Source organism: Myxocyprinus asiaticus, chromosome 2 (assembly GCF_019703515.2).
Source record: "Myxocyprinus asiaticus isolate MX2 ecotype Aquarium Trade chromosome 2, UBuf_Myxa_2, whole genome shotgun sequence".
Lineage (NCBI taxonomy): Eukaryota > Metazoa > Chordata > Actinopteri > Cypriniformes > Catostomidae > Myxocyprinus > Myxocyprinus asiaticus.
In genome coordinates, this window is record NC_059345.1 from 33,302,837 (window position 1) to 33,325,947 (window position 23,111).

At 42.0% G+C, this 23,111-nt stretch overlaps 1 protein-coding gene across 1 annotated transcript in view; it reads right to left on the reverse strand.

Annotated features, from left to right (window-relative positions):
- Positions 1-300: 300 nt before the first annotated feature.
- LOC127454922 (CD81 protein-like) overlaps positions 301-23,111 on the reverse strand; it is a 50,670-nt gene continuing 27,859 nt past the window's right edge. Inside the window, exons 3-8 of the mRNA XM_051722461.1 lie at positions 5,125-5,222; positions 4,408-4,482; positions 4,110-4,223; positions 3,879-3,965; positions 3,676-3,759; positions 301-2,292 (exon numbers count right to left, since the gene is read on the reverse strand). Coding sequence (XP_051578421.1) covers positions 2,230-2,292; positions 3,676-3,759; positions 3,879-3,965; positions 4,110-4,223; positions 4,408-4,482; positions 5,125-5,222 — 521 coding nt within the window. The 3' untranslated portion in view covers positions 301-2,229. The remainder of the gene's footprint in view (positions 2,293-3,675; positions 3,760-3,878; positions 3,966-4,109; positions 4,224-4,407; positions 4,483-5,124; positions 5,223-23,111) is intronic.

The window sequence follows — 23,111 nt, forward strand, 5'->3', positions numbered from 1 at the left end:
CATAAACATACTTTTTAAGCATTTTACATAAAGAATTTTGTTCAGTTTTAAATAATAATAAAACAACAGATATATAATTCAAAATGAAGGAAAAAGTACTGTCATACTTTGTGGTTGTCAAATGTTAGTGGAACATGTCAATTACTCCGCTAGGATGCCTGTGTTAACTTGAGGGGAACATTTTAAGTGTGACATAGGTGCCAAAAAGTCCAAATGCTTTTTGGGGCCAAATGTATATCATAACATTTTTTATTTCTTATTTATGACCAACAAGGCAAAAATGAACAAACTGAAGACACATTATTTAAAATACATTTAATTCCTATATATTTGGGCAATAAAACCAGACTAAAATCTTTAACTGGTGAGTCAGGGTAGAGATTTTAGTGACAGCTGTCAATCTGAGTCTCAAACAAGTGAGAGATACAACAGTTACAGCATTTTTTATACTGTTCAAATACCCTGAAGTGTTTTAAATACAAGATTTCATTTGAACAACCCTTATCACCTTCATAATGTTTACAGTTTCAAGATCATGCTCAACAAATCATGAATTTCTTACATGCTTCAATTTAAATCTCTGCTGAGGTTCTCTTCTTTTAACAAAGTACCAGAAAAGATATCACAATTAAAGGCATACATTGTCTTCACATGGTCATTAGTATACTATGTAGCTGTACATACGTATTACAAGACACTTTTTAAGCATATCAGCATAGGCAATATGTGTTAACAAGACAGGGTTGCATAATGCATGTAGTAAAACTTGGATCCGATGCTATTTATGCATCAGTTTTTGTACTGGGGAAGGTTTGTATAAGTGCATCTAGAAGCACATGATAGACACATACACAGGCATTTTAAGGGGGTGTAGCCACCAGTTGCCAAAGTTAATGGTATATAAGTGCCACCTAGTGAAGGAAGCAAGGTATTACAGCAACTACTTTTGTGATATTGTTGGCAGGGAAGAGTAAACCAACTTTAAACAAACTAATACTGTCCTTCTGAACTCACTGTCAACAAATATCACGCGCACATACACTCATGCAAACTCTTTATGTTTCTTTCAGTAGAGTGATATCCTATATATATATATATATATATATATATTTATATCATAACACATTACAGCTATGACAGCTTAGAAAATGCCATTAGCAATCAATCCAGATTTGTCATGTATCAAGTGATTAAGTGATATGGTGTTTCATTTATAAGGCTTGAAAGCATGTATGATTCCTCTCTATGGTTTGGTTTATTTCAGACAGCAAAGAGAGTCAGGACAGAAGAACTCCAGTGACTGGGGCAGTGAATCTACATATGTCCAAATCCTTTAGAGACAGGCATGCAGGAAATTACAATCCACTATATTAGACTTAGCATATAGAAACAGAATGCATGCCATTCAGTTTGATTGTAGTGGGCATCACTAGTTGGAAAACTTTCCAGCATAAGGCCTTAAATCTAGGATCAGCTCCCTCATCTATGTGACCTCAATAGTTTTATTGTGTGAAACACAATGATGATAGAGCAACACTCTTTTGCCATTAGTTTTGCACAGACTGGCTGTTGGAAGAGCTCTACAAAATGGCACAATGGGTAAGAAGCAAACTAGTGCTTATCAACTCATCACTAACAGGAAAGCATAATTAATCCTTACTCTCTCACTGTTGGATTAAGTATCGTATTCTGACCTCTCTCATCTAGCTAACACTGTTTATTTAGTGGTTTCTCATGAAGTAACTTGTACATACAAACAGCAGTCTAAGAGTGATAATATGGCTGCAAATATATACAGTTTATACATGTACATATACGAAAATAATGATAGTAACCAATAGCAATAGCAGTACTTAACAGTTAACACAAGAAAACTACAAGCTTATAAATGTATCCATCCTTCATATGATAACGTTCTGTGTGTGAGTGTGTGTGTGTGTGTGTGTGTTTATAACTTTCTGAACAATTTACTTGTATAGCCAGAGATTGCAACTAATCATTGCCAGCTACAGCGTAAACAATAGCAGGCTAGTTGCTGGTGGGTAACAAAAATGCACTAAACAAAACACAAATTTGTTCTATGAGATTTAAGGAACTGACTATATTAGGAAATGATGGTAGATACAAAACAAAATAGTAGATGGTAGATATAAAACAAAGATATAAAACAAAATACTTTTTTTTTTTTTGGCAGATGTTTTTAAAGGTGGTATCTGGCCCCTACATGTCTCAGTAAACAGGGCTGTTCCTGATGCCGCAGCAGAGCACCATGCTGAAGATCATCTCAAAGATCTAGAGGGTAAAAAAAGCACAATAAGTGTAAAAACTGGGGTGTTGTAAGCAATAAACATTTACATTAAATTCAACATGAAACAGTGCTCACAAACAAATTTACTTCCACAATCTGACATATTTCAGTGAATCAGAATATTCAATGAGAAAAAATTAAGATGCACTGCAGCAGACATGATCCATCATCATTGGATTGTAAAAAATTTGTTAATGATCTCAGCCAAAAACAAAAGTTGTTTCAGAGGCTGAGCACGTTATTACATTATGGTGAAAGACTGTATAGACAAACATGTTTTTCTTTAGAATAATGTGCACCAATGAATCATACACAATTAGACCAGGAATATGTATTAACACTTAAAATCATACCTCAGGTCTTTAGATAATTTCACCACCTGTACCTCATCCATTTTTTTGAGTTGTGCCCACACCTCTTTAGTATTCATCAATCAAACTTTTATAAATAATGTAAAAAATAAAAAAAAATAAAAAATAAAAATAAAAGTTTTTCTCACTCCCCCAAAAAGTGTACTGGGTTATTAGAGACCTTATGTATGTAAAAGTGTCTGTTTGTTTGTTTTTTGTGCACTTCCATGAATTATATTTATATGATTATTTCATATCTAAATAAGTTACTATTACAGGATATGAGTACTATATTCATACAAATGATTTTCTGTGCAACAATAAATGATCAAAAATGGTGAATTATCAGTATTCCATATGCATACATACATATTATACATGTTATTTCTTACTCAAGGTGTCATTGTTGTTTCAGTGATTGACTTGATTTACATTTGACATTGCTGTTTGACGAAGAAACAACATGGAAGTAAACTATCGCAAAAGTAACGCATATGATATGACTACTGTCATTTGGGTGTACTACTGAAATTATGTCAGTTGTGCATCTATTTAGATTCAGTAAGTGCCTGGGAAAAGACTTCTGTTACTTATGTGTATTTTATGTGTTATGTGTAGCTCAATATTTGAAAGCCAGTTGTGTCTCATGAAATTTCAGTGTGAAAGTAATGAATCATGTTCTAGATTTGTCCTGATTTGTTGCATTATCTCTTTGATATATGAAAAACAAAACATCAACATCAGTTTTACAATTTTCAAATTGTCTTGAGAATATTTAAATTTTCACACAATTTGGGCTAATTGTCGATCCATTTTTGAATGATATACATGTTGGACCCATATATGCAAGAATGTTTGGTGAAATTCCCATGCATTTAAGGGTTAATAAAGTAAACAGGGTCAGTTTTAGCTTCATGTTGACATTAATGCTGAACCATAATGAAAATGGCACATTAACATTTACATTGGCACATGCACATACACAAACAGATACAATCTTAAATAGCATTCGCTTACCATGATAACAGCAACAACCAGTGCAGCGATTCCAATCAGGTAGATCTTCTCAGAGGAGAGCTCTCTGATCTTATTGTGACAGTTCTGAAAAATGGAGGAATGCATTCAGCTTTAAAATCGCTTTGACAGTGCTGTGGAGAGAAGATCTGAATGAGTAGGCAGAATACAACATTCTGAGGGTTTAAACTAGAAAGGATACTTACTGCATTGGTAAATTTCAGGTTTTCAGGACAGATGTCTGACATCCAACTTTCAGCCAATGAGTACACCCCTTTGCCACAGCAGTTAAGCTGAAATCCAGAGATAAAACTTGTTATAGGTGTCCTTACAACTGCCTTTATGAAGTTTGGACTATTATTTGGTTTAACTGGAGTTTGTGTTTGCTTGATTGTTTCTCAAAACAACTGTTCCTTAATGAAGTGAGGACTACTTACAATCTCATGAAAGACCTTCATGACAGAAGCGGCAGCCTGCTTTTTTTCAGGGTTTGTATGTGAAACACCTCTGTCATACACAGAGTCATAGAAGGTGATCAGGTCTTTGGAGATCTGAATAAAAATTAAAAATAAAATAAAAAAAGAAACATTTAATTACAATTAATCACAAGCTGATGATCATAATCTTACGTTGTACATTTGAGCATAAATATACATCTATGACTTTATGAATATGTAAATAGGTGTGCATGAATGAGCTTGACATGGTGTACACATGAGTGTCTGAGAAACCCACCTTGTCTCTGTGCATGAATCCCCAGATACCAGCAGCAACCTCACAGGCAAACAGAATGACCAGGCAGGCGAAGAACTGTTGGAGATAAAGATTATAGGCAGAAGTTTTCTGTAAAACCTCAATGTACGTGGGTGAACCTGAAATTTGAAGTAATTTTTAGTGAAAATCTTAACATCCATAACATCATGTGCGTTGTGAGAACTTGTGAGAACATCAAGCTTGTTGACAGTGGCATGTGAGAACTGGCATTGTTTAGTGCTAAAACATTGCTTTCAGGTCGTTTCTCCCCATCATACTCCTTCAGAAGACTTGGAATATGACGTCCAATGGACTACTTTTATAATACTTTTGGGTTCTTTTTTATCCACTGTAATTGTATTGAAAAGACGGAGCGGGGTATTCATTAAAACATCTCCTTTTGTGTTCCGCATAAGAAAGAAAGTCGTACAGGTTTGAAACATTAGTATGAGTAAATTATGAAAGAATGTTTTCTACTACATAGTTTTCCTGGTAACTTGTATTTTTAAAATATTGAAAATATTTAACAGAAGGTTACCACATTTCAGTTACAGTTTTTGTAACTATAAAACTATTTTTGACTGCTGTTTTTTTCTTTTCTGGTTTTAAAATGAATCCATTAGAGTATACTTATTGCTTACTGTTTGTCATCATGTGATTGGAAGAATTCGCTGAGTAGTCATAAGACGTGTTACTCACTGTTCCAAGAAGGCACTGGGATTCCTGTATGGCTCCGTAGCAACCAAGGAATCCAACAAACATCATCACAGCACCAACAGCAATCAGGATGTAGACACCTACATGAAGCAGAGAACAATGTATGTTATCTGAAAGGAAATCCAAAATCCTGGGACTAAGCATATTGTTTAAAATACTGGTGAAAAATGTAAAATCAACACTAACAAATGGGAGTTTGAAGTCTTCAAGAGTGAGTCAAGAAATTCCGTTGTTTAAATGCTTGATTGAACTGAACAATAAAAATCTATATTTTCAGACTGGGAAAGTCTCAAATCTAAACACTTTAAATATCTTGAGGATGCAGTACTTATTTTAACCAGCAGGAGCCACTGTGTGCTTACATTGATAGGGTGGTAAGTTCACTTTACATAAGTAGAAGGAAACATTTGGAAGTCATACTGAGAGCTCAAATTTACTTTTTGTTTCCATTCCCTCATTCACATAAAAAGCATCGGTTGAACAGAAAATCAGGGCCCTTATGTAACATGAGGTGCACTGGTAGAAGGAAAACAGAGAATAAAATGAGGGCTGTGCAGCCATTTAAGAAAGAAAGAAAGAAAGAAAGAAAGAAAAATCCCCTTTTCTCTGTTTACCTCTCTTAGTAACACTAAGTGATAACTGTTGTAACCACAGCAACACTACTAGGCCGTGGGACACAGCAGCAGTATTCCCATGGATGTTCAAATGACAGTGCAATGGCAAGAGATAAATGGAAAAAAAATAATCTGCCCCACACACACAAATGTTAGGTGACTAAGCTGACAGAATATGACTGAGCATGAATTTATCTACAGCTGTAAATTCCCCTATTGAGTCATAGTTTTTCAGACTTGCATACATGTTGGCTTTTGTTTGTTTCATATTATCTACTTTATTCTTCTCTGCAAAGAAAAATACTTAAAGGAATAGTTCACCCAAAAATTTAAATTCTTTCATCATTGCTCACACAAAGAATTTTAGAAAAATATTTCAGCTCTAGGTCCATATAATGCAAGTGAATGGTGACCAAAATTTTGAAGCTGCAAAAAGCACATTAAGGCAGCATAAAAGTAATCCATCAGACTCCAGTGGTTTAATCAATGTCTTCTGAAGCGATCTAATTGGTTTTGGGTAAGAACAGTCCAAAATATAACTCCTTTTTCACAGTATATCTTGCCATTGCATGAAAGAATTGTAATTTTTGGGTGAACTATCCTTTTAACAAAAGCTTATAATATTGCACCTCATTAAGCTTTTAAAGAAGGAACCATTCTGCCTCACTGAATATAAGCCGCCTCTTTAACAATGTTGGTTTAATAACACTAATTTCCTGCTCTGATAGTGTAATGAAAACCTTTTTTATATCTTCCTCTATGTTCCTCCATCTTTTATTCAAATACAGTTTCTATTCTTCCATCCTCCACTCTCATCTCCCAGCCAGCTTACAGTGGTGGCAGGGCATCTTCTATCTCTTATTCTGCTGGTACTTAATTTCAAGAGCATAATTAAATCATGTCCCCATGATCTTAAAATTTATGAATGCTCTGCTGCCATTTAGCAACTATGCCTATTCCCTTGCCAGAGAGTTTTATCAAATCAATGCATTGTGGGGTGATGTGGGAGGGGACTGATCAAGTGCTGGTTCCATTTGCTTAATTGCAATGGGTACTGGGATCAAGGAACTACCACCAGGCCATCTCTCAGTGTGACAGGCCTGAATGGAGCAGCAGGGTGTGACTAGCATACTGAATCGCTTCATAATGCAGACCATCTTTCTCTGTGTGTTCACTTTCTCTTTCATAAATACATCTCATATTTGCTTTCTGTAATCTGTGAGTTTTGTAATTTATTTTCTAATGACCATATCCAATTACCAATTTTCACTACATTTTAAGCCCAACTACAGATTTGTAAACAAGTGCAAAAAACACTGCAGCTGATGAGCGTGGTTAGTTTGAGGTCAGTTTTTCTAGTCCTTACCTAAAATACTCTGATGTGAAAATGGAGGAGGATGTAAGGAATTTCTATGGCCAGGTGCATCCTGTATAGAATGAGTGTTTTATGACACAGAAGAAACACCCATCCCTCTATAATGCTCCCGTGGTCAGAGTTACTGACTCCACTGTCTGCATTTCTGTCTGAGTGTATGTGAGTCTCTGAAAAAAGATGTGTGATTCAGTGTGTGAGTGCAAAGTAAGTTGCCATGCCAAATGCAGCTGCTATTTTCATTAATTCAAAGAAGAGAGTGTGTGAGAGAGAGAGAGAGAGAGAGAGAGAGAGAGAGAGAGAGAGAGAGAGAGAGAGAGCTAGGCGTGTCACAGTGTTGGAGGAAATGGGCAAAAAGAGAGAGAATGGAAAAAGGCAAGAAAACAGGAAGATATGATGAAACAGAAAAAGAAACTGTAGACAAAAGGAGAATTAAAAGAATGTGACAAAGATACTGAGGAAAGGAAATGAAAAAGTGAAGGAGAGGACAGTCATAGAATTTGGTGAACAAAGGGATAGTTCACCCAAAAATAAAAATTCAGTCATCATTTACTCGCCCTCATGTGTTCCAAACCCCTATGACTTTCTTTATTCCGTGAAACACAAAGGAAGATGTTACGAAGAATGTTAGGGATTCTCTAAGAGTAATAATGTCCTTTTTTTGTTTTTATCAATATTGCCATTGTTTTTCTTCTGACAATGCTGCTAGCTCCTTTGCCTCAGTCTCAGTCACCAGCACTCGCTCCCACGACTAAGTGATATCAATCTTTGTGTACCTTACCTTCATTCATCATCACAGCAATTGGGTAATCATAAATGATAATAGTAGCCCAGAACAGGAGAGATCATAATGCAGTGTACCATTTAAATGTTACTGACTGGCCCCAGTCACCATTCACTTTCATTGTATGGAAAAAAGAGGAGGGTGAATCAATGATCACAGAATTTTCATTTTTGGCAGAACTATCCCTTTAAGGTTGAACAGGAGATGGGCGAAGACAGTCTGCACACTTTAAGAACAAACAGATGATGCCAGAGTTGAACCACAGCGGAAGTAACGGTGAGAAGAAAAAAAGCGCACGCACGCACGCACACACACAGAGAAAGAGAGAGAGAGAGAGAAAGAGAGGGCAGAGCTGTAGTGGAGGAGGGGTGGAGGGCAGTGTGAGCACATTTTTCCACTAATTTTATTTTATTTTTTTACTCCAGAGACCGTGTTCTGTAACTTCTGTCCTTTGAACACAAAACAACATCTTTGCTGTGACAAGTCTAAACAGGCACATTTGGATTTACCTAATTGCATCTGCATATACAGGTGCATCTCAATAAATTAGAATGTCGTGGAAAAGTTCATTTATTTCAGTAATTCAACTCAAATTGTGAAACTCATGTATTAAATAAATTCAATGCACACAGACTGAAGTAGTTTAAGTCTTTGGTTCTTTTAATTGTGATGATTTTGGCTCACATTTAACAAAAACTCACCAATTCACTATCTCAAAAAATTAGAATACATCATAAGACCAATAAAAAAAACATTTTTAGTGAATTGTTGGCCTTCTGGAAAGTATGTTCATTTACTGTATATGTACTCAATACTTGGTAGGGGCTCCTTTTGCTTTAATTACTGAATCAATTCGGCGTGGCATGGAGGTGATCAGTTTGTGGCACTGCTGAGGTGGTATGGAAGCCCAGGTTTCTTTGACAGTGGCCTTCAGCTCATCTGCATTTTTTGGTCTCCTGTTTCTCATTTTCCTCTTGACAATACCCCATAGATTCTCTATGGGGTTCAGGTCTGGTGAGTTTGCTGGCCAGTCAAGCACACCAACACCATGGTCATTTAACCAACTTTTGGTGCTTTTGGCAGTGTGGGCAAGTGCCAAATCCTGCTGGAAAATGAAATCAGCATCTTTAAAAAGCTGGTCAGCAGAAGGAAGCATGAAGTACTCCAAAATTTCTTGGTAAACGGGTGCAGTGACTTTGGTTTTCAAAAAACACAATGGACCAACACCAGCAGATGACATTGCACCCCAAATCGTCACAGACTGTGGAAACTTAACACTGGACTTCAAGCAACTTGGGCTATGAGCTTCTCCACCCTTCCTCCAGACTCTAGGACCTTGGTTTCCAAATGAAATACAAAACTTGCTCTCATCTGAAAAGAGGACTTCGGAACACTGGGCAACAGTCCAGTTCTTCTTCTCCTTAGCCCAGGTAAGACGCCTCTGACATTGTCTGTGGTTCAGGAGTGGCTTAACAAGAGGCATATGACAACTGTAGCCAAATTCCTTGACATGTCTGTGTGTGGTGGCTCTTGATGCCTTGACCCCAGCCTCAGTCCATTCCTTGTGAAGTTCACCCAAATTCTTGAATCGATTTTGCTTGACAATCATAAGGCTGCGGTTCTCTCGGTTGGTTGTGCATCTTTTTCTTCCACACTTTTTCCTTCCACTCAACTTTCTGTTAACATGCTTGGATACAGCACTCTCTGAACAGCCAGCTTCTTTGGCAATGAATGTTTGTGGCTTACCCTCCTTGTGAAGGGTGTCAATGATTGTCTTCTGGTCAACTGTCAGATCAGCAGTCAGCACCATGATTGTGTAGCCTAGTGAACCAAACTGAGAGACCATTTTGAAGGCTCAGGAAAACTTTGCAGGTGTTTTGAGTTGATTAGCTGATTGGCATGTCACCATATTCTAATTTTTTGAGATAGTGAATTGGTGGGTTTTTGTTAAATGTGAGCCATAATCATCAAAATTAAAAGAACAAAAGACTTAAACTACTTCAGTCTGTGTGCATTGAATTTATTTAATACACGAGTTTCACAATTTGAGTTGAATTACTGAAATAAATTAACTTTTCCACGACATTCTAATTTATTGAGATGCACCTGTATAGGCTACTACTAACCCTCTTTCTCTATCTCTTTGCGAGCATGCTTACAGATCAATCCATTTTATCATGACTAATCAACTATACTCCAACAAGAGCCACTTCTGCGATTTAGCCTGCTGCTGCTATTTAGGGTTATACTGGAAGCACATTTGTTGATTCTCTACGGGTAATTACTTCCTTTTCCTGTTTTCCTCATTAATCTTGCCTTTGCTTTTCTAGCGACAATGCTGCCAGCTCCTTTCCCTCAGTCTCAATCACTGCCACTCACTCAGTGATATCAATCTTTGTGTACTTTACCTTCATTCATCACAGTAAGTTGGTAATCATACATTATATAGTAGCCCAGAACAGGAGAGATCATAATGGCCATTTAAAAGGCCATTTAAATGATCTGAGGTGATATGCTAGAGATATCTGGATCATTCTCATAACCAGGAAAGGGATGCTAGGGATTTAACGGTGTCACAGTATACCGTGGTTTTAAACAGAGACGGTCATCAAACCGTTGACATTTCACTATGTAACACAATTTTTGTTCCTGGGTAGTAAGTGTTATTTCCTAATTGCTTATGCCTCAAAAGTATAGAAAATGGCTATTATTCCCCACAAACTTTGCTTTTGTGACCAGGACAGTGATATTTTGAAATGTACCTATTTCCAATGAGAAAATGGGCGAATTTGTGTCTTTTCGTTCACAAAGTCAGAAAAAAACAACATGAATCCAAAATCCTTTATCTGTGGTCTGATGAAGACACTGGCTTTGACCTTTGCCTCAGACAGCTTAGGGAAGAAGTCTTGAAGGTACTTGAAGGCTGCCGACTCCTTATCTAGAGCTCTGACAAATTGTTTCATAAGGCCCAATTTGATGTGCAGTGGTGGCATCAGCACCTTCCAGGGGTCCACCAGTGGCTCTCACTTGACGTTGTTCCCCACAAAGAACTCAGTCCACTGTGGCCAGTCCCGCCTGTGGTAGTCCCAAAGGCAAAGATAGCAGGGAAACTTGTTAAAACCGCCTTGGAGACCCATCAGGAATGCCACCATTTTGAAGTCTCCTATGACATCCCAGCTGTACTCATCATACTTCAAGGTGTCCAGCAAGGTCTTGATGCTGTTGTAATCCTCTTTGAGGTGCACCGAGTGAGCCAGGGGAAGAGATGGGTACTTGTTACCATTATGGACCAGCATGGCTTTGAATATTACTTTAGTATAAATACATGATCATTTGGATTCATCTGTTGTTTTTTTCTGACTTTATGTGAACGAAAAGACACAAATTCGCCCGTTTTCTCATTGGAAATAGGTACATTTCAAAATATCACTGTCCTGGTCACAAAAGCAAAGTTTATGGAGTTTAGCCATTTTCTATACTTTTGAGGTGTAAGCAATTAGGAAATAACACTTACTACCCAGGAACAAAAAAATAAAAAAAATAATTTGTTACACAGTGAAGACCTCTTTTTAAAAGCCACACGTGTGAACTGCATGGCCATTCAAACACAAGTACACCACAGCACATATGCTTTAAGGAAACATAAATAGAGACGGTAGAAGCGTTTTGAAGTGGCCAGTTCAGAACATTTTGCCTTTACAAAAGTACTTTATGCAACCAGTTTAAATATTCTGTTCATCATAACATAATTTTTCTAACAAACTATAGGTTTAATCATAATGGTAGCAAAACCATTCAGTAAATCAAATAATTAATGCCCAGCATACAGAAATTTCCACATATAGACAGTCTCTAACATTAATGAATGAATAGAATAATACAGGCATACTGTTTTAGACACAGACTAAAAGCTGTTTATTTGTATACAGCATAAAGTTACAAAGCATAGAGATCTGTATTTCCTGAGGCAATTTAATCTTCATGACGGAGCACGTCTGAGTTTTGAGAGGATGAAGGGAAGTCGGGACTTGGGCAGCTGCTCCCGGGTCCTTAGTACCTGCCGTATGCAGTCTCTGTCACCGCGACATATACAGAGCTTTGACTTATCTGAGGGTTATTTCTCTCTGAACAACGTGATTTTGACCAGGTGTGACTTATACTCAGGTGCGACTTTATTTCCGGAAAATACTGTACATTGTAAATAAATATTAAACTGATAAAAATGTTATACCGTGATACCGTAATATTTTTTGTAAAGGTTATCATACAGTGAACATTTCAAACCATTACACACCTAGTGACCATGTTTACATGCACTTAAGAAAGCAGGTTTTTCCAGGGTTTGTGCAGAAAGCGGCATTCTGAAATGTCATGTAAACGAGAACACCAGTTTCCTTAAGCCGTTTAAGGGACTAAGAGAAAGCGGTTTAACACACCTTGGTTTCTCCCGGAGAAAGCTGCTTATGTGGCCATGTAAACACATAAGCGTCATTCTAACAGGTTTTTAAAGAGTGCGCATGTGCATGGAACAGACTGAATAACATCATAGGATGGAGCCCAACAACAATTCAACAAAACATTTCTTGGAGAACAGTGGGAAAAGCACATACACTATAAACTACGTATACCCATTTATATACAGGCAAGATGTATTGTTGTTTTCACTAGTGCACCATGGGTTGTCAGATAGCAAGCTTGTACTGAATGTGTGTGATCTCTAATGGTCAAAGGAACCAGAATATAAACCTTCCTAATGGCACCTCATTATTGTCTTTATTCGCTAAATTCAACACTACAGTACAATCAACCCTCATGACAGTTGTAATAACTGTAGTACGAGATGGCAAAATTGAGAAATACAAAATTGACTTTTACTCGCATAGAAAAAAAACAAAAAAGACAACAACCAACAAATGACTTACGTTATTCAGATTTTTCCTATGTTCAACCCTCAAACTCAAACTTAAACCAACCATAAAGTCTACCCCCTAACCCAAACTCTTAACCTTACCATGATTTTAATAGAAACATTTTTGTAGTTTTGTGTAACACAGAAGAAAACCTCCAGTTTGGAATGACAGGTTATTTGTATAAATCAGTAATTTGTATTGCATGAATAAATATGAAATAAGTAATTGAATTTGTTGACAGATGAAAATGAAGTGTTGGATGGGAGGCTAAGTAAAATTTGATGCCTGTATTGTATCGATTTGAAATTCTGTTTGTTTACTGGTATGTCTAAAAGTCGTACCATTTCATATGAGCCAAAAGGTGCAATATCTTGCTATCTTAAATGGCGAGCTACAATGTCAATGGATTTTTAAAGTGATTGTGATCATAAGAACAGGAAGCCATTTGTGCTAATATAATATAAATGTATTCTATGTAATGAAAAAAAACAAAACATTTTAGCTAAGTGTCTAATGAGACCTGCTGACATCAGCATGGTACTACACACAAATTACAACAAGCAGTTAGACATCCCTTCACTTTGTGAAGTTCCCTATCTGTCACTCACTCGACGTTGTGTCGATGTAGTTACACTAGGGGTCACTCTTGGGAGCCCGAGACACCTCTGGTCTTTGATAAAAGGCCAATGAAAATTGGCGAGTGGTATTTGCATGCCACTCCCCCGGACATACGGGTATAAAAGGAGCTGGTATGCAACCACTCATTCAGATTTTCTATTCGGAGCCGAACGGTCATGCTCACTGAGCTGAATTCCCACGACTGTTCATTCACCTCTGCTGGATCTGATGGCACATTTCAGCAGCTTCTCCCCCCTCTGCACTGGTGCACTGCAGAGAATGCCCCTGGGCGCTTCGGCAGAAATAAAAGAGTATATTTCTCTAAAAGAGTATATTTCTCTAAAAGAGCGGCACACATGGAACGTCTTTTTAAAGACGCGTCTTTCTAAAGATGCTTTTCCGATTGTGTGTTATTCCTGGTTGCACTCGTTATCTCTCGCCTTCCGACGGTCACGATCACTGTCTTTCGTGTCTGGGCACTGCTCATGCGGAGACAGCGTTTGTGGATGGTCATGTTCTCATTGCGAGGACATGTCCATGGCAACGTTGCGGTCGCGGCTCGCCTTCGTAAGAAAGCAAGCCACCCCAGAGGCTCCCCGCCTCGGTCCTTTTACCCACGGGTATGAGGCCTGCGCGGCTATCACTGGGGGCGATTTGGGGACCCCAATGGGACCGCCTCCGCCGGGTATCCCCCCACTGACCTCCCATTCCCCAGCACGCTCGTCTGCCCTGATAGGGCTTCCGGATGAGTCCGCCGGCTCGTCTCACGGCGAGTTCAACCTCTTATTCGGAGCCCGCGAAAGTGATGAGTTCTCAAGCGCAGCATCGGAGAGCGGGCTCTTCCAGTCAGAAGCCTCAGCTGGGCTCCTCCCTTCGGGGACGATTGCCCAGTCACAGGCTGATGCGGAGATGATGACATGCTTTCCCGGGCAGCCGTGAGCGTCGGCTAGAGTGGAACCCTCTGCTCTTCCCTGAACCCTCGCGGCTCGGTGATTGGTTCCTGGGCTCGCGGCGCCACTCAAAGCCATGCCCCGCCCCCGTTCCTTTCTTCCCGGAAGTGCATGAAGAGCTGACAAGGTCGTGGGAGGCATTTTTACTGCCCGGTCCCGATCTTTTCAGCTTCCCCGCCCTCACTACCCTCAGTGGTGGGGCGGCCAAGGGCTATTCGGCAATCCCCCGGGGGATAAAGGCGCTCGCAGTGCACCTATGCCCGTAAAGCGCCGCCACCTGGCGTGGGTGCCCAAAGCCCCCGTCCAAGGCCTATAGGTTTACGTCGTCTCTGACGGCCAAGGCCTACGGTGCCGCTGGACTAGCCGCCTCCGTCCTGCACGCCATGGCTCTCCTGCAAGTCCGCCAAGGCGCTAAAGGAACTGCACGAGGGTAGTTCCGCCCTGGGATTAATGCAGGAACTGGGCTCAGCGACCGACCTCGCTCTCCGAGCGACGGAGGTCACGGCGTGGTCTCTCGGGTGGACCGTGGCCACACTAGTGGTCCAGGAGTGCCACCTTTGGCTCAACCTGGTCGAGATGGGCGAGGCCGACAAGACATGGTTCCTTGCTGCCCCCATTTCCCAGGCGGGCCTATTTGGCAACACCGTCGAGGACTTTGCCCAGCAGTTCTCGATGGTGGAGCAGTAGACGGATGCTAGCCGGCATATCCTGCCCCGGCGCGGCTCAAGATCCCACACCCCGTCTACTCATCACCAAGGGTGTTCCCCTGCGGTGAATGCACCAGCTCCGCCGCAGCCCGCCCCTTCGGCCCGGCCCCGGTGTGGAGCCCACCACAGGAAGCAGACGCCACCCATCTCGCAGCCGCCCAGAACCCGTGAAAGGCTTCAAAGAGCCCTTGAGATGGGTGACCCAGGGACGACAAAACCCGCTGCTCTGGAGCTGGTAAGCAGATCTCTCCATCTTTTTGTTACCTTTTGCATTTAATTGCGCTACATGCCCAAGTGGCTGCCGTACTCAAGAGCTCAGCAAGAGCGGTTTCCTTGTTCCCTGGGTCACGTATCCGGTGTGCACGGCCGTCATCACGACCACCGTCCACCACTCTATTTGGCAGGTTTGGCGCTCCAACGGCAGTCTCCCGCCCCTGAGTGCCCAGCTGTGGCACAAATCCGCCCCCGATGTGGCAGTCTCCACGGGTCACGAGGACGGGCCTCTTCCTCCCCCGTCCCAGGCTGTTCCGGGGGTGGTCACAAGGAGCCAGGTAAGTGCTTCGATGTCCTTAGACTCAGCATGGCCACGACGTGGTGTGGCACCTCGAGTTCCGCCCCGCCGCGAGGCCCCACCTGCTGGTATGTCCAATGATGTTATCCCTTTGGTCCCCCATGCACGGCACTTGGACGCATGGCTTGTGCTTTCCAATTCGTCATGAGGGCTGGTCCAGACCGTCCGACTCGGCTACACGATTCACTTCACCGGGCGTCCGCCCAGGTTCAGCGGTGTCCACTTCACCTTGGTGAAGGATGAAAATGCTGCTACCTTGCGCGGAGATCGCTACCCTCCTACGGAAGGGCACGATAGAACCTGTCCCTCCAGCTGAGATGAAGAAGGGGACTTTCAGCTCCTACTTCATCGTACCGAAAAAAGGCAAGCCAATCTTGGACCTGTGAGTACTGAACTAGGCTTTACACAGACTCCCGTTCAAGATGCTGACGCAAAAACGCATTCTGGCGAGCGTCCAGCATCAAGATTGGTTTGCGGCGGTAGACCTGAATGATGCGTACTTCCACGTCTCGATCCTTCCTTGACACAGACCCTTCCTGCGGTTTGCGTCCGAGAGTCAGGCATATCAGTACAAAGTCCTCCCTTTCGGCCTGTCCCTGTCTCCTCGAGTCTTTACGAAGGTCGCAGAGGCTGCCCTTGCCCCGTTAAGGGAGGTGGGCATTCGCATTCTCAACTAGCATGACGACTGGCTAATCCTAGCTGGGAAAAGAGCAAGCTCCTCCCGGTTCAGAGCATCTCTTTTCTCGGTTTGGAGTTGGACTCGCGCCTTACAAACGAGAGCGCCCAGTCGGTGCTGGCCTGTTTGCAGGCGTTCAAACAGAAAACAGCGGTTCCACTGAAACTTTTTCAGAGGCTCCAAGGGACATATGGCATCCTCGGTGGTGGTCACCCAGCTCAGGTTGATGCATAAGAGGCCGCTTCAGCACTGGCTCCAGACTCGAGTCCCGAGATGGGCATGGTGCCACGGGACACGTCGCATGGTCATCACACCGGTCTGTCACCGTCTTTTCAGCCCTTGGACCGACCTCTCGTTTCTATGGGCAGGCATTCCTCTAGAACTGGTCTCCAGGCGCATCGTGGTCACGACAGACGCCTCCAAAACGGGCTGGGGCGCTGTCTGCAACGGGCACGCAGCCGCCGGCCTCTGGACTGGTCCGCGACTGCATTGGCACATCAACTGCCTCGAGTTGTTGACAATTCTGCTCGCCCTGCGGAGGTTTCAGCCGTTGATCCAGGGCAAGCACGTGTTAGTTCAGACAGACAGCACGACAACGGTAGCATATGTCAACCGCCAAGGCGGTCTGTGCTCTCGTTGTATGTCACAACTCGCCCGCCGTCTCCTCCTCTGGAGTCAGCAGCACTTTAAGTCCCGGGCAACCTCAACATTACAGCGGACGCGCTGTCACGACAGGTTATCCTCAGGGGAGAGTGAAGACTCCACCCTCAGGTGGTCCAGCTGACATGGAGTCGATTCGACAGGCACACCTGTTCGCCTCCCAAGAATCCTCCCCACTGCCCGCTCTGGTACGCCCTGACCGAGACCCCCTCGGCATAAACGCGCTGGCACACAGCTGGCCCCCTGGCATGCGCAAATATGCGTTTTTCCCCAGTGAGCCTACTTGCACAGACCCTGTGCAAGGTCAGGGAGGACAAGGAGCAGGTCGTCCTGTAGCACCCTACTGGCCCGCCCAGGCGTGGTTCTCGGACCTCACGCTCCTCGTGACAGCCCCCCCCCTGGCGAATTCCCCTGAGGAAGGATCTTCTTTCTCAGGGACGGGGCACCATCTGGCACCCGCGCCCAGACCTCTGGAATCTCTATGTCTGGCCCCTGGACAGGACGCAGAAGACCTAAGCGGTCTTAGACACGATCACTCAGGCTAGGGCCCCCTCTACGAGGCGCCTGTATGCCTTTAAGTGGCGTCTGTTCGCTAAGTGGGGTTCTTCCCGTCGGGAAGACCCCCAGAGATGCGCAGACGGATCAGTGCTTTCCTTCCTGCAGGAGAGGTTGGAAGGGAGGCTGTCCCCTTCCACCTTGAAGGTGTACGTTGCCGCCATAGCAGCACACCACAACGCAGTCGATGGTAAGTCCTTAGGGAAGCACGACCTGATCATCAGGTTCCTAAGAGGCGCCAGGAGGCTGAATCCCTCCAGACCGCGCCTCGTTCCCTCATCGGACCTCTCTGTAGTTCTTCAGGGTCTACAGAGTGCCCCCTTTGAGCCTTTGCAGTCAGCCGAGCTTAAGGCACTCTCCTTGAAGACTGCCCTCCTGACTGCGCTCACTTCCATCAAGAGGGTAGGTGACCTGCAAGCGTTCTCTGTCAGTGAAACGTGCCTGGAGTTCGGTCCGTGTAACTCTCACGTGATCCTGTGACCCCGAGCGGGCTATGTGCCCAAGGTTCCCACCACCCCTTTTAGGGACCAGGTGGTGAACCTACAAGTGCTGCCCCAGGAGGAGGCAGACCCAGCCCTGTTGTTGCTGTGTCCGGTGCACGCTTTACGTATCTATTTGGATTGCACGCAGAGCTTTAGAATCTCTGAGCAGCTCTTTGTCTGCTTTGGTGCACAACAGAAAGGAAGTGCTGTCTCCAAGCAGAGGATCGCCCACTGGCTCATTGACGCCATAACTATGGCATATGTCACCTAGGACATGCCACCCCCGGTAGGGCTACGAGCCCATTCTACCAGAGGTGTAGCGGCCCCCTGGGCCCTGGCCATGGGTGCCTCTCTAACAGATATTTGCAGAGCAGCGGGCTGGGCAACACCCAACACCTGTGCAAGGTTCTACAACCTCCGGATGGAACCGGTTTCGTCCCAGGTAGTGGCACACAACAAGCGGATAAGCCCAGGATAGCCGGCCGGGTGTATCGCTTGCACATAGCGCCTTCCACATCCCTTGGAGCTGAAGACGTGCACCATTAATTCCCAGTAGTGTTCACAAACTTTGTTCCCTGGTTGACTTTCTCCGAGCCCTGTGGCAGTCAAGTTTTCGGAGAGACTCACTGCCGGCCCAGTACACGTGTGAACTAAGAGTCCTGTTCTGGGGTAGGTGCTCCGCATGTGGCGGTTCCCTGTAAGGCTAACCCCATGCGATATATATCTTCTGCTAATTCGTATCCCTGTTGGCAAACTGCGTCTTCCTTGGGCAGAGCCCCTCTGCCCCAGTCTCCATGTTTGTAGTAACTCCTCCCCCATTGGGCAGGATCTACCTTGAAGACTCTCCACATGGTTGGAAAGACCATGTGATGTATTCTTCCACTTAAATATCCCCCCCTCTCTTTGGACGAGGTGTGGTCTCCGCTGTGTCTTCCCCTTGGGAGGGACACCCCCCGACTAGACCTGGCGGCCCAGTCGGATAATCCGCCTTCTTTTTTAGGGAGTGGAAAAAAAGAAGGGGAAAAGAGGCCACGACTGGGTTAAGCCTGTCTCTTTGTCCCCAAAAAGGGCTGTTCGACACTCATAAATATGTTGGGGGAGGTTACGTGTCGACCTGGTGTGCTGGCTATGAGGCACACAGTAGTCTGCCCACCACACACCGCCAGTTCATGTAACACAGTTCAGCCAATTGTGGCGTTTCGTATAGGGACCCCTAGTGTCACTATATCGACACAACGTCGAGTGAGTGACAGATAGGGAACGTCATGGTTACTTGTGTAACCTCCGTTCCCTGATGGAGGGAACGAGAAGTTGGGTCCCTCATGCCACAACGCTGAACTACCCGCTGAAATGGCCGTACCTTATATCGGCTCCTCAGCATAAAACCTGAATGAGTGGTTGCATACCAGCTCCTTTTATACCCGTATGTCCGGGGGAGTGGCATGTAAATACCACTCGCCAATTTTCACTGGCCTTTTATCAAAGACCAGAGGTGTCTCGGGCTCCCAAGAGTGACCCCTAGTGTCACTACATCGACACAACGTCTCGTTCCCTCCATCAGGGAATGGAGGTTACACAAGTAACCATGACGATTTCTTTAGATATTCTGGAATCAATTCAAGCATTAACACATTTCCCTATTACTATGGATAACATGTTGCACGATCAACCTCCCAGAAACGTGTTCTGGTCCCGTGGTAACCAGGAAGTATTTTTGTTCACATAAACAATGGTGAGCATGATTTAGAAGTTGCATTTTCACTCTAAAATAAAATGTTTACTCCACTGACTGTTAGGTTTAGTGTTGGGTCAATAAAATATGCATTCCTGTTGACTGTAAAACATCATTTACAACCAAAAATACAACTCACTTTTGGCCACACTATGTGGATATTTCACCTAAAAACTGAGCTCACAGATGCCCATACATTCAACAACACTTCCAGTTTCGTCCACTGGGGCAGTGGTTTGAATTTCGGAAAGCACATACCGATTTCAGCAGCAGAACTTTTATACTAATATGGCTGCATTCAAAGGTTAATTAGTCTGCATAAGAACATATAAGATAGAATAACCAACATACAGTATGTCAAGGAAATGATTTGTGATGTTGAAATTTCTGTGAACTTTCTGTAAATTGTACACCACAATTTGGTGTAATGTAAGTCATGTGTAAAATGGGGCACATTGGCCCACTCCTAAAATAAATTTGACATGTCATAAATTGTTATATCAAATTCTATTTTATTTAGGTATTGTGATGTTTTGTTGCCACTCAACCAATTCCCCAAATTTGAGACATTTCTCATTGCTTGAAAGTTCATACTGTTAACAGAAATAAATTCACCTATTGTATAGAACCAAAGGAGTTTCTGGGACAAACTTATGATTAATTGAGAATTTTGAAAATACAGCTAAAAGAAGCCCTAATGGCACTAAAGTCACACTGGTTTAAGCCCCGACCTCTGGCTTTTTCAAAATGCACTCATCTGTTTTAGTACGGCAGACCCTCATCTAATTTTGTTTCTAGGGATGCATCACTCCTCTGCCATTATGGAATAATTGAGTCACCTTGTCCAGCTCCATTCCCCTCACACACAGCAGTAGGCATTTTCAAGTAAAGGCTGTCCACACACCACCATGATGCTTACATGATGGATAATTTCCCAAACAAAGACAATGTTTTTATGGCACAGTGAAGGGAAAGAGACCCAAACATTTGTATATATATATAAAAAAAAAAAAAGCACTGATGAGTTAAGATGTCATTGGCTTCTTTACAGAATATCAGTTACTGACACTGCTACTACAACAATGTATTTATGATTAGGAAAATCATAAATACAAAAATCAAAAGACTGAATTATGGAAAGAGGTTGATTGCTGGTTCCACTACTTGATTTATTAGTATACCTTCTTCAATTCATTCAATCATTTAAAAAAAAAATATGAAGTACTAAATTAATCACTGAGTGTTTAATATTTACATGTGCTCATTCTTTAATCTAATACTATGTTGTAGATGTATGACTAAGTGATGACTAAAATATTGTTAAAGCTAATGCAATTGCTCCTTCTAATCAAAGCAAAAGGCTTTCCTGGAGCTGCCACTTGCTTTTTTCTCTGATGGACTCGAGCTCTAGTTGTGTTCTCTCACATTACACTCTATAAAAAGCAAGGCTGGGTGTGTAAGAAACCTGGCTGCAGGCCATTTCCTCACATTAAGATGTTGAGAGCTGTAATGTTTCATCTGCAGCTCCTTACATGGCATCTTTGAACTTTGCAGACAGATAATAGATCAGTGCTTCATTGGTCTCAACCTGATCCCGACAGAAAAACTATGAGTCCCAAAAAGCATTCTGTCATTCATCACTTGCATCCCCTTAACTGTAAGTACAATTCTAGCTTGCTGATGCTTGACAATACTCTGGCTCTCCCTTAAGATCTGCCAACTTACTGGAACTATAAGCGTGTGATTCTCACAAAACCTGTCAAGAAAATGTCCTGGTCATATTCAATGGTGTAGATTTGGTTTGAACATTGGAGGGGTCCAAATGTGGGTAATTTCAGATAATTAAAATTCTTCCTGCTCATCTGAAATGTCTGTCTGCTTTCCCTTAAAAATCAACTGATCATTTCTATGGATGCCTTTAACATCTTCACTGACTGTGATATATTTCATGTTTTCTAAATTCATACGAAGTTTTGTGTGGGTAACACTGCACATGTTGTCAGCCACTGACTATGTCTTGTGAGACACAAAGTTTTATTCCTGCAGGGGGCACCTGACGCTCTGAAAACCGAATCCTCCATGCATGCGCATTTAAATCTCAGAACGTTATCTCACTGGAGACATTTTTACACAGGATAGTATTTTTTAATAAAAATTTATAATTGCAAGCATTCATACCTGTGAATGGAAATCTGCCTCAGCATCATCTATAAAAGCATATTTAAAAATCCTAATCCAGTAATAATAAACAACTGTGATTGGCCTATCCTGGCTAGTGCTGAGAAAAGTAACAGGTACCACTTGTCAGCACCGTCAATGTGCTGTTTTGCATTTTAATCTCAGAACGTTTTATATCTCATTGGAGACATTTTTATATTGGATAGTATTTTTTTAATAAAACTGATAGTTGCAAGGATTCAACCAGTTAATGGAAATCTGATTCAGCATTATCTATTAAGCATTTTTAAAAATCCTCATCCAGTAATAATAAATGACTGTGATTGGCCCATCCTGGCCAGACACCTCCTTCTACGCTAGAGGGGGATTGTGCGACACTAGTTGGGTGATACCAACTCGTACAACGGAGGGGGGACTTCAGTTTTTTGTCCGATTATGACAGACTCACAATCATGCAATTGCAATGGATCTCATACTAAATTATTTTCAGCACTGATAGATGTGTCCCCTGTCCCCTCCAATTCTATGGCAATGGTCATTTTTAACCCAAAATCCTTATTACTGTAATGTGTTTAGACGTTTTACTTGTACTATTCCCATTATTTTCAGTGATGATTCTCATTACCGTAACAGTCATTTTTTAAATGTATTACTGTTAAAAAATAAAAAATACAATAAAATAAAAAAAAAACGCCATTGTACAATGATTATTTTTTTAAATTAAAATAAGCAAAAATAAAAGGCAGTAACAAAGGAGTACTACTATGTGTACTACTATTCCTAAAAATTAGGCTTAATTTACTATGTGCAATATATAGTTTCCTATTTGGAGTAAAAAAGGACCAATACATTTTTTTCAATTGCTTTCCTGAGAATCACTAATGCAGACCTAGTTTTTCAGAGAGTATTTTGGCTATTAGGTTGCCATGGGTTAGCATGGCTCAAATGCTAACTTTTACTTTCAATTAAAATTTTAAAGTACATTATTAGCAAGATTGTTTACACATACAATATTACCAAAGCATTAATTCACAAAACAGATGACAAGAAAAAAAAAAAATAATAAAACAGGTACAAATAACAATACAAATATAATTAAAATATGTGCCAGGTAATGAAATAAATAAAATACAAAACTATAATAACAATATACACTATAC